The sequence below is a fragment of the Fundulus heteroclitus genome, chromosome 14, assembly GCF_011125445.2.
Source record: "Fundulus heteroclitus isolate FHET01 chromosome 14, MU-UCD_Fhet_4.1, whole genome shotgun sequence".
Taxonomy (NCBI): Eukaryota; Metazoa; Chordata; class Actinopteri; order Cyprinodontiformes; family Fundulidae; genus Fundulus; species Fundulus heteroclitus.
The window spans coordinates 24,726,530-24,739,016 of NC_046374.1; the positions used below are offsets into that span (position 1 = coordinate 24,726,530).

Below are 12,487 nucleotides of genomic sequence, written 5' to 3' on the forward strand. Positions count from 1 at the left end.
ATTGTCGGCGGGGACATTGTGGTGTGATAAGTAGTTTCCTCCTCACAGATTTCTTCTGTTTTTGCTTTCAGAACATCATATAAATTATGTCCGGCAAAGATAAGCGGAGTAAAAACATGCCACAGTATTCAAATTCTGTCATTTATTATTAAGGGGAAGTAGGACATGAAAAAGTCGTCGTTCCACATCAGACAGCATCAGCTGCTGCCAAGCACTTACAATAATCGCCAAAGAACCACGTTGGAGGGTTTCTGAGCATGATCGGGCTACGATGGGACAAAACGTCTACTAGGCCACTTCCAAGACTAAATTTAGTTCGGAAGGTGAAAGCAGGACGTTGTCCTTTGGGATTTGAAGCTGTTCCTCTACTATGGCAAGTCATCCAGGTCCTGAAGTGGCAAAACAGGCCCAAACCACGACACTGCCAGAATCTTTGTGTTCATGTCTGTCAGCAGTGGGTTTTGGCCTTGAGACTCCGCCCCTTTCTGGCCAGTCTGTTTCTCATGAAGTCATGAAGTCATGACCTTAACTTATGCAAGTGAAGCCTGTCAGGTTGTAGATGACCTTCTGGGTTTGTTTGTCATCTCCCGGATCAGTCATCAAAGGGCTCTATGAGTGATTTAGGAAGGCCGGCCACTCCCAGGAAGGTTCAGCGCTGCTTCTTTATCTTCTCCATTGGTGGATAACGGCTTTCGCTGGGATTTGCTGGGGTCCCACCGCCTTGGAAATGGCTTTGTAACATTGTTGAGACTGACACACGTCATGGACTTTGTCAGCTGTTCTTGAATTTATTTAGATCAGGGTATGGTGTTTTGGTTTTTTGAGATCTTTTAGCCTGCGTTATTCTGTCGCACAGGTTCTCTTTAAGCCAGTTCTGGTTTCTACTAACCTGACTCCGCCAGATGGATTAGCTCCGCATATCCATCTGGAAACCTTCTGTTGAAGTAATTTTGGGAAGGGGCGAAAATACTGGTTAGCTGATTGGCCTGTGTTGGTGATAGACGGGCCAAATAAACCAATCAGATCAACAAAGCATATGACGTACTAACAGCGACGACGGAAACACAACCACAAGCTCTTGCCGAAACCAGTTTGGAGAAGAGCAAAAACATGTTTTCCTCTGAGAAAAGCCTCCAGAGCAGTGTTTTGCTCTTCTTTCAGCGAAGAAATACTCTGTAATTCTGATAAAACTTGCTCGATAGCCACGCTAACGCTAGCTTCATCGGCTGAAGCCGCCATGTTCTTTAGACTGAACTGTTGCGCTTCTCGTTGCGTCACACCTCAACCCGCCTCAAAGCCAACGCTGATTGGACGTTCGTTTGGTGAACGGCTCCAAATTTTCTTTAACGGAGAGTAGCCAGACTGATCTGCGAGTGAAACCTTGAAAGCTCGCGAGATCAGGATGGTCTCACGAGGCTAGGTTTCTACAACACTGGCATAAATCAGCCCAGGTGTGGCTGGTGAAATGAACTCAAACAAATGTGACTCATCACACTTGACTGGTGGTTTAACATGGCGAACGATCACGTTTTCAGGTAGAAAACTTCATTTAAAAAAAAATTTTTTTTTAATTTACTTGATGGTGTAAAACATTAAGGTTTGACTAAACGAAGAAGAAATCTGTAAGGGAGCAAAAGCTTTTTCACAGCCCAGTTCTTTACAGCTCATTGAGCCTAACTTGCCTACTTCTTCTTAGAAATAGACTCTTTAGAGGTTAACACCAGAAATGTTTCTACTGTATGGGAGCTCACATTATAACATGTACTAAAAATATGGATAAACCTCACATTTAAACACCTTTAAGGTGGATTGCACAAGTTTTGAAGTTAAATAATATTTGTTTTCTTTCTCATACATGCCCTTACAATTGCCCTACAGGTCAAATGAGTTTTGCTGTATTTACGACAGTTGCTTCTATAGCCTCCATTATTCAGTTCATGAGGGAGTGATTCGGGCTGAATCCTCTGGCCGTGCACGCTCTCGTCCACCTGGCTACTTTGTTGAGTCTCCACCCTAATCGATGCATTAGCAAGTGAACACGGGCTAACTTCAACATTTATACCGTTCCTCAGAAGACATTAAACCTCTAAACAAAAGACGTGTACAGTCGCAGCGGCAGATGCTTTTCCTCTTCTCCCATGCACGTGCGCAACACGGGTGTATTTCCAGCTTGTCGCCAGAGGGGGGCAGTCATCTGCAAAAACTCTGGAACTTGCACTGTGCTCCTTTAAAAGGCCTGAAGGTCGTAATCTGTAGCCAAATAATGGCTCCTGGCCCCACAAATCCCAGCTTGACAACAGACTCCCAGCATATTTAGCCCAACTAGTTCCTCTAAAGCCTTCCTAATGCCTGTGATAGCTTCAGCTCTCAGCACCGTGATTTTGTTTCAGCTCTTTTTCTTTCTCCTTTCTTTGTGCTTCAGCTTAACATATCTGTTTTCACCCAAAGTCTTTTTATAGCCCCTCTGTCTCTTAACTGTACTTTTCTGACGATGACGTGCTGCAGATGGTAGACATGCTACACGCGACACAAAAGGAACCCGTTCTTCGACCACCTTGACGAACGCCATCACGACCTCAGTTGGCAAAACGAATCACAATCACAATCGAAACAAATCATACAAACCCGAAATGCGTTGGCTGAACCTGAAACACAATAGGAGAGAAAGAGAAATGAGGTCTAACCTCTTTCTTTCATCGGTCTAAGGGGACTTTATGTGTGTGACATCACTCGTTCCGAAGTAAACACACGCCCACTCACCACAGCAACCGGCCTGGGTGGAGGGGGCGACCGCAAAACACACACACACACACATGTGCACGTACTGACACACTCTGAATAATAGAGACTGGCCTCTGCACATGAGAGCTGATGTAGTCCCACTCGGCTCAAACAGGATCGGAAAAGCCGTCTTTCCGATATTCAGCGGTGCCTAACCCGCAGGGATGAGAGGCTCGTCTCTATGACAGCCGGAGGGAGTGTGTACCTGAGTTAGCTTCACTTCGTTTTAGCTTTTCTCCAGTAACACATAAAGAGGACATTAATCTACAAATGAATGACATAAAAATGATAATGATATAAAATTATCAAGTGACCAAAGGGGTGCAGATAGAAGCAATAAACTATTTAATGTGTTTTTTTTGGTGATTTTGAAAAGGAAAAAAAAACTTTGATTACTGATTTTTTTTTACTTTAAGGATTATTAAAGCAAGATCAACATTGACCAATCCATGAACTTTAGCGCATATCTGTTAACAGAGCGTGTGCAAAGTGGTATTTTTGTTCCTTAATCTTTTTGTGACATGAAAACTGGACTTTTACGTAATTTCTGTTGGCAAACACTTTGAAATGTTTATTTCACACTGGATTTTTGAATAATTTTTTGTTAAACTAATGTTTCAGTAATTTTGATGCAGATATCAGTTCCCTTATCACACCAGACTGTAAAGGTGGAAGAAAAACTAAAACCACGTCAGTAAAAATCAGCCAGAATGTGGAGGTTGTATCAAGAACATGTTGCACTCTTCATCATGTGTGATGGAGCATGAGAGCATGCCAACTCTTCCAAGGGTCCATAAAACTAGCAGGGTGGGACTACTGTCATCTATGCTGTGGTTTGCTGTGTAGAGGTGGCATATCAGCAGCAGCGGTATCTTATCCGTGATCCAAGTGGCTTGCTGCCATAGGTGTGGATTGGTTCATTAGAGACTGGCCAAAACTGCAACCAAAATGCTTTCATTAGGAAGATGAGCTGAACAATCCAAAATCTTCAATGCAAAAAATACAAACGGTGATTTTACACATGACGAGGGTCCACCAATAGCTCTAAACTGCTCATAAAGGCTGGTTACTCAGAGATTGACAAAAGTTGTCAGTTCTTCAGGCAGCGATTCAAATGAAAAATGTATTTCTCACTTTGTCAAAGAGAAGCAGTGGCACTACATTTAGCAATAAGAAAGGGGTGGGGGAAAAAAAAGTAGAACAGCAAATTAGATAGTGTGAATTTGACAGTAAAGTGCAACCTGCTTCAGGCCGAACTGTGACTTTATTGTCCAATATGACACACTAGGCAGCACAGACCACCATGGAAAGGCATCCCCTCACCTGCATCCTCTTATTCTGCTGCAGCAACCTCCTTTGTTTGTAGAGTAATTCAATAGATTGTGAGGAAACATCCAAGAGCATATGTGGTTTGATGCAAGAAAAGGAAAAAAAAACTCAACTTTTCACTGAGTAATAAGAGAGCACGATCAGATTTACAGATTTTCAGAAATCCAGGGGATTGTTATGAAGGTCCAGGAGATTGTAGCACAGCCTTAATCCTGTTTTAGGGGTCCTCACAGCTCAAAAGCTGGTAGCAATCTTTACACCATCAACAAGACAAATTTTAGCAACCTTTTTAAAAATTAAATAAATCAAAAATCTTGGGCGTAGCACTTATCCTTGTGGGACTCCACGTGTGATGCAACACATTTTTCCTTATTTATTTTGGAAATATGGTCACGTTCCTTTCTATGCCTCTCATCGACAGTCTTCAACGTCTCATATTATCTGTTCGTTATTTCAAACTAGAGTGTTTTCTGTTGTTACAGCTGGCCTACTGTGTGGTGCAGTTCATGGAGAAAGATGCTACAGTGACTGAATACGTAAGAGTCCGACTCAACAAACAAACACAAATAAAGTATTTAACTCTGAGTGATGCCACTTGTAAAAATGGAAGAGTTATCCATGTATGCATGACGAGATATTCTGCTCTTGCGGTGCCTTTTCAATTAATTTTTTGGTTTTAAGGCCTAAGATTAAACTCTAATATTCCAGTAGTCACATTGTTTCCTGCTGTCAGTAATATAATTCATAATATATGTTATATTTTTATCTTCAGATAAGTAAAGGTTGATGATATGATTTTTTTTTACTTTTTTTGCACCAACATTGCAGGATATGGTGCAGATGAGTGTGAGCATGAGTTCATCTGCATTATTATGTTGCATATCCTTGTTCTGCAGATCATCAGGGGGCTGCTCAAGTACTGGCCGAAAACATGCACGCAGAAAGAGGTATAGAAGTGTACCATATTTTTTCTTTTAAATGGCTTCCTCCTCGCCTTTTCCGTGTCATAAAATACGTGTTTTGTTGTTTTGTTGTGTGTGTGTGTGTGTGTGTGCGTGCGGGGGGGGGGTATTTTAGGTGATGTTCCTGGGGGAGATAGAGGAGATTTTGGACGTGATAGAACCATCGCAGTTCATCCGGATCCAGGAACCTCTCTTTAAGCAGATAGCAGCCTGTATCTCCAGCCCTCACTTTCAGGTGATAAACGAGCACCAAAGTGGAGAAAGAAAAGAAAATACACACAATTGTCACACAAAGAGAGAATCAAAACATTTTTTTTTTTTTTTTTTAGAGAATTTAGGAATAGTTTAAACAAAATTACAGTAGTTGTATTATCAGCAGATGTACTATAGAGGCTAAAACACACTAAAGAAGGGGCAGTTCACAGATGAACAGCTGTCTGATAAGAAGGATGCTGTGTTGCTCAGCCCTTCTGTGTGTTACAGGTAGCGGAGCGCGCTCTTTACTTCTGGAACAACGAGTACATCCTCAGTCTGATAGAGGAGAACTGTCAAGTCATCCTGCCGCTGGTGTTCGCCACGCTCTACAGAGTCTCCAAGGAGCACTGGAACCAGTATGGGCCACACAGACACACAAAACCACTTCTTTTATTGCTTTTTGAGCGTTCATTTCCAGGGGCTCAGGTCATAGCTTACTGCCGAAACTAAATATAACAAGGTCGTTTGATTATATCTTTTTTGTCAGACCTGAGGATTAAATAACTAGTAAAAATAAGTCAATTTTAAGTTAACTAATGTGCTAAATACCCTAATATCCTTTGATTTTTGGCTGGAAATACAATTTAAAGGAAAACTAGAGATTTGAAACTTTAAAGATAAGCCGTGACTGCTGCACTCAATATGATATATAAATAATATATCATATTGAGTATCAATATATAAATAAAATATATTTGTAGGAGGTAATTTAACAATTTTTATAGCATTTAAATCTTATGGTGTTGTCCGCAATGCCCACAGGGAACACTTGTGATGATTAAGTTCAGTTTACACGCTTAAAAGTGCATTTATTCAATATATAGTAGTTCAACACTTACAAATTCACCATTCCAACATGAACTAATAACATTTATTCATCATGTTTTTATTAGACAAAGTCTGCTACAAATGCTATTAAATGTTGATAGATAGTGACAGTTGTCAGTTAGCATTTTAGCTACATTATATAGCTTTTGGCGCATTGACATTTTTGTTCCTCTCTTATTTTCTTTGTTCCCATTTTTGGTGATTTAAAGTTGCTCTCATGTATATATTTCTGCTTGCTAAAAAAAAAAAAACAACAACAACAACCAAACAAAAACAAAAAGTCTTAGTTTCTGGCTGATAACATGGGCTTTAACACTTGTGTTGCTATACACTGTGCTTCACAGATAAGTTATAGAACATTTGTAGGTTTCCTTCCCAAAGCTTAAATCTCTTCGTGTGACTTTGGTGTCCCAATTAGCCGGATTCAAAGTCTTCCTGTGCCCCTCTAGAACCATCGTGTCTCTGATCTACAACGTGCTGAAGACCTTCATGGAGATGAACAGCAAACTGTTTGATGACCTCACCGCCTCCTACAAAGTGGAGAAACAGAAGTGAGCATGAGTCACTGTTCTTTTGTGTTTGTGTCGCTGGATACGACGGGGACGACAGCAGAAAGAAACAGCAGACATCTGAAGTCACTTTTGAGGCAGTTTTTCTTCCATTATCTATTCAGTTAGATGGTGGTCCAGAAGTTAAGCTAAGCATGGCCTAGGTCAGCCGGTTACCAAATCCTGCTTCCCGTTAGTTACTAGTCTTAAACTGCAGGTAAGAATTGGTGCAGGTGAGCCACTTCACACCTGTGGCCCCCACCACTTGACCCTACAGGTACATTTTGCTTCTTCTTCTTCCTAAAACGTTGGGAGGGACACATTTTGGAGTAGGAGGAGGACCCAGTAGAAGAGATCTCTGGTTCCTCAGAGATTCTTCATGGGTTTACTTTGAAAGAAAGGTTAAGCAGCCCTCCCAGAACAACTGTTATCTGGGTTTCTTCACATGCAAATTTAAATAAGTTTTAAATAACTTAAATAAGTTTCCTTATTTAATTTTCCCCCACTTGCTTTAAAGCTATAGTTGGTAATCCTGCTCAGAAACACTTTCTGTTATACTGGGTAAAATCATCCTTCCATCCTGAAATTTGTAAATACATTATATATTCACAAAAAGAAGGTTAAAAATAATTTTCTGTGAAAGCTGCAGGTGTGTAAAAACTATTACCAATCCCTGGCATAGATATGTCAGAGTTTTGTTCATACTCTCACTCATAGACATTATATTCTCACCACCCTCTGTCCTACGCATGCGACTTCTAGTGTTTATGTATCCGGTTAGCTTAGCCGCTAGGTTAGCAGTTAGCTTAGCGGTTAGCCATGTATTGTAGCTCCGCTGCTCTCACCGTAGACTTTGATCATGGCATCGCAAGAAGCGAACCGTGTTCATGTTTATGAGAAAAAGAGGAGGGACTTTGAAAGAAATAAGACCAGAGTGGATTTGGGAGATTATTTTCCCCACGCGATCCCCCTGAGGAGTGGAAGAGCAAGGTAAGACGGTCTTGGGGAAACTTCCGGAAGAATCACAGACTCTAGCTTTAGGTCTGTTTTCAAATATGAAATACTAAAGATTACTACAAATTTATGGCAGCTATTTCGACAGTGGTCAGGCTTTAAAATACAGATATCCAACCTGGAAACAGGATAGATAAAAAGAAACAAACCAAGGAAGGACACAAGGGATAAAGGGAGGTAGGACAGAAAGAGGGAAGGACACAACAAAGGAAATAAAGGTAGTAGGATACAGGGAAGAGCATGTTGAATAAAGGAAAGAAAAGAAGGGAAAAGGGCAGAAGTGGAGGAAGATTACAATCAAGAAAGGGAATGGGGAAAGAAATGAAGAACACAAAGTACGTAGGAAAGGAAGGAAGGATGCATGGTAGAAAGGAAAGGAAGGACGTACACAATGTACGAAGGTAGGGTAAAGGACGGGGTGGAAGACATACACAAGGAAGAACAGGAGGAAAGACTGAAAAAACTAAGGAAGGAAAGAAAAATGCAAAAGGAAGAATTAGAGAAAGGACACAAGAAACAAAGGGAGGCATGAAACAAGGGCGGAATGTAAAAAAGCCCATAAGGAAGGATGCAAAAAAAAAGGAAAGGAGTTAGGACAAAGAAGGCAAGAAAAAAGCGATTAATGACGGGTGGAAAGAAAGGAAAAGAATGAAAAGAAGGAAACAAGGATGGAAGAGAATACTGCAAGGAAAGACACATAAAAATAAGAAATGTAGGACACAAGGATGGAGAGACAGGTGTGAAGAAGTAAGGAAACATGGAAGAAAGGGATTTAAAAAAACCTTGCATGAGCGAGAAGGAAGGAAGAAAGGGAGTCAAGAAAAGACTTGTGTAAATCTCCAAATATCACTCATATTTTTTTTAAAAACATTTAAACACAGTTTAAATGTTACTGTTAACTGTTAACACAGTTGTTAACAGACATCCAGAAGGGACATCAGGAGGCATCGGTGTAGCATTAGCAAGTAAAATAACCCGGCTTTGCCTTTTCCTCTCTATTAACCCTGCTGGTGTTATTCTGCCCCTTTCGTTCCGCCTGCCTGGCCAGGGAGATGAAGCGAGAGAGGGAGCGTTCAGACCTCTGGCGAGGCCTGGAGGAGTACCAGGAGCGCCGGATGCAGATGCTAACAGAGGCCGCCAGGAACCAGCGCAACCTCCAGGAGAGGGGCGAGAGAGGAGACCCGCTGAGCCCCTCGTCCCCACAGATGGCTCAGTGCGACCAGCCCGAGCCCAAACCCAGCGGGGCCTCCACCGGGGCCGGGGAGAGCGCCACCTAGGTGCCGCTGCACACAGGAAGGATAATACTGGGGAAAGGGTGGTGGGACTTGAGGCTGGTGGTGAAAGTGTTGGGAGACAGAAAAGGTATAAAATCTGTTCTTTTTAATCTTGTGTCATGGAGGTGGCAGCTTCTTGTATAAAAGGTGCAATCTCTGTGATGCGAAGCTGTACCTTCTTTCTGACAGCGTTGTGTGAAACTGGTTCACTTTTAGCTGTACACACGTCATGTTGCAGCTCATAACTCTAAAAAGGTGCAGCCTGTCATCTTATTTAATATCCAGTTTACTAAACTGCAGGCCGGCTGCAAAACATAAGACCTGGTTGTCTCCTTTGGTGTCTAAGTCATCTCGAACCTTTGACCAACAGAGTCATAGTCTGTACTGTGGCCTCATCTTTATCTTTTTAACGGAAAGATGCTTATCCCTCACGTGCATAGCACAACACATGAACAACAACAAAAACGACAAAAAAAACAAACAACAGGCAAAGAAATTTCACAAAAATGTCCCAAAGCGATCGCTGCACACAAACAACCAACACACACGTAGGTATTTACTGTAAATATCAGAGGAAGGAGGTACCGAGAGTGTATGGCCATTAGACAGATCTCAGACAGATCCATGCAAACACCCGCGCACACACACAGATCTGCTCAGACTCAAACAGCCTGCCGTGGCGCTGGCTCGTCCCAATCTTCTGGGCGCCACCAAAGGACCGCCTACAGTCCCGTTAGACTTCAATTACAGCTGATGATGAAGGCGATGACTCTGATATAAAGTACAATATTGTTCCTTCTTCTTACTTGTTACTCTACTACTACTCCTCTACTCTAACCACTATTGATGATGATGTTTTTATATATATATATATATAAATATAAATATATATAGATATACATACGTCTGGATTTTTCTGTAGCGTATTATGGGAGAAATACTAGTGTAGCAGAAATCATAAATGGGGGAGGCCGACTGGAAATCCTAATTCTTAAGCAGTGAGGCCATAATGTGAGTGCTGAAATTCAGCAGAATACCCCTTTAACAGACCTTAAAGTGGGCGGACAATGAACCGGATTCGCAGCGTCTGTTTTTCTTTTACTTTGAAATGTTTGACACTTCTGGTGTGGTACTGGTATTTTGTGTTTTAAAATGTCCATATGGACCACATTTAGTAACCAGGCAAGACAGATTGATAACATGCAGCGTTCTGCACATTATCAATCTGGGACGGCTCCCATCGAATCCGTTCGCGGAAAGGAGGGACATTCAGCAGAACTCTCCGAGCTGATTGGGTAAAGCGACTCCAGTGCCCGCCTACCAAAGTTTTAACCAATCACGGTATCAAATTAAAATGTTTTAAGCACCAGGCGCCATGAGAAACCACAACAGGTTAAGCTGGTCAAGGCACTTCTTGTTGTTTTTCTTTCAAAAATGAAATTGGGGATTCTTTGGTCACAGCTCTATGTCCCGCCTTAAACCATAAACCTGCAACGTGACTGGCCCAAACTGTTTTGGTTTGATTCTTGAGCGGTTGAGATAGGATCGGCACAAGATGGATTCTCGTGTGTTTGTAAACGCAAAAATACCGTGAGAATCATCATGCAGGCGAGGTTAAAATGTAGACTTTTAATACAAATGTACTGTAGGTATATATGGGAAAAACTAAACCAATTTTTGCTGCTTTTATAAAAAACTAATTTAATTTAAGTAGCAGCAAGGTAATGCTTACAACATACACTTGATGAATTGATCAGTAGCAAATGTGATCATTTCTATAAAGAAGAGAGTTTTATCAGTTTTTTGGTATATAGGTAAATGGTAACCCAACACCAAGTTGGAAAGACATCAGCAGTGAACTTAGAGGAGCTAAATTATTCTAGTTCCTCCTCCACAAAACAAAGCTACATGGAAAGAATAACTACTGATGCCAAGCCAGAAAAACATGACCTGTTAACACCCAAATAAAAAACTTAACAAAACGTTAAGGAAAGCATCCCTAGTGATAAGGTTTCACCCTGCAAGCATCAGTGCAAACATGTTCAGCCGGATATTTACTCGGGAGGGCCAAACAAGCAGAATCTGAAGGAGAGGCCTTAATTTTAAAATCTGATTTTCAGAAAAAAAAAACAAAAAAACTAAAGTTACATTTTCTATAAATAAGGAATTGGATGTAAATGGGCCTGCCCATTGGATGCCAATATATCAGTTTTTGATCCAATAAATTGCAAAAGACATTCCAAAGACACAAGATAGATAGATAATTGAAGATTAAAGAAACAATTGAGATAACATGTAGAACATTATCAAACAGACCAGGACAAGTATAGTAAGCATTAGGGAGTGAGCATTAGGGAACACAACCAGTGTAGTTATAGACGCTGCTGAAGCCGATAGGTGTAATAAATTCAACATATGCAAGAGCCACAGGATTTCTGCTTGTAAATGCATTTGTTTTGCATGTGTTACATTCCAGTCTGGGACCTTACACAGTGCCTCCGGACGAGGTCGTTCTTATTCATGAACTCCTGGTTTTCACATAGAAACTCAGCTGTATGTAAAATTATCCAATCTCCTATAGGCCACAGAATAGTGCCCTTTTCAAAATTGTAATTACAATTACATTACCCACCACACAAACAACAGGCAACCCAAGAGCTCCATCTCAGACTCTACAGGCCTCAGTCGGCAGTTTAAATGTCAAGAGTTCATGAAGGTACAACTACAGCTTGTTTGGAAGGGTTTTCGGCACAGGAAGCTTAATCGCTTTAAAATGACTACTGTAGCAAGACTTGGGTTTGAGATCTATCTAAATGAAAACACAAACCTCTGTAACATTGTCCTTTGCACAGATGTGACCATAGTAGAGCTCTGTGTCCGTAATGGGCTGAACTAGACGCAGCATATCAGCACAATCGGCTTGTACAAACTGTCAAACACAGTGGTGAAGGCTGGTGATATGGGCACCTTGCAGTCATTGAGTTGTACATAAGCTCGTCTTTAACCCATTTTGAAGTCAAATGTGAGCTGAAGCGTGACCCCAACTGGGTCATTACCAGAATAATCATCCCAAACACAGCTAGCCTGGCCAGCCAGACTAACTTTTGCCTCTCTTCGATATGGCTGAAGTTGGTCTGGAACTGCTCCCATAGAGGGCTTTTTCTGGGGCAGGGTTAACCGGCGCAAAGTAAACCAATCAGAGAAACTGCGGATGTGACGTAAAAAAGGCCCAATCAGACTTCTGCTGTCAACATTTCACAATATAATTCAACATGGCAAGCCGCAGTCGAGCGGAGACTAGGGTGATTGATTATTTTTAAAACAGAGGAAAGCGCACTGGCAAACGAACGCTCCGTAGCAGCGGCTATCTTGTTTGTTTCGGATGAGGGATTCTCGGGCGATGCACGTCACTCAACGTATAAAGCCTGCCCACGCCTGTGATTGGTCGGTATCAGGACAGACGGCTCTATTGGAGTAGATCCAGACTCAGTTTGCT

General features: G+C 41.6%; 1 protein-coding gene across 1 annotated transcript in view; it reads left to right on the forward strand.

Annotated features, from left to right (window-relative positions):
• ppp2r5b (protein phosphatase 2, regulatory subunit B', beta) overlaps positions 1 to 10,274 on the forward strand; it is a 64,647-nt gene extending 54,373 nt beyond the window's left edge. The window contains exons 8-13 of the mRNA XM_021316630.2: positions 4,593 to 4,646; positions 5,007 to 5,057; positions 5,188 to 5,307; positions 5,556 to 5,683; positions 6,605 to 6,706; positions 8,766 to 10,274. Coding sequence (XP_021172305.2) covers positions 4,593 to 4,646; positions 5,007 to 5,057; positions 5,188 to 5,307; positions 5,556 to 5,683; positions 6,605 to 6,706; positions 8,766 to 8,994 — 684 coding nt within the window. The 3' untranslated portion in view covers positions 8,995 to 10,274. The remainder of the gene's footprint in view (positions 1 to 4,592; positions 4,647 to 5,006; positions 5,058 to 5,187; positions 5,308 to 5,555; positions 5,684 to 6,604; positions 6,707 to 8,765) is intronic.
• Positions 10,275 to 12,487: the final 2,213 nt, after the last annotated feature.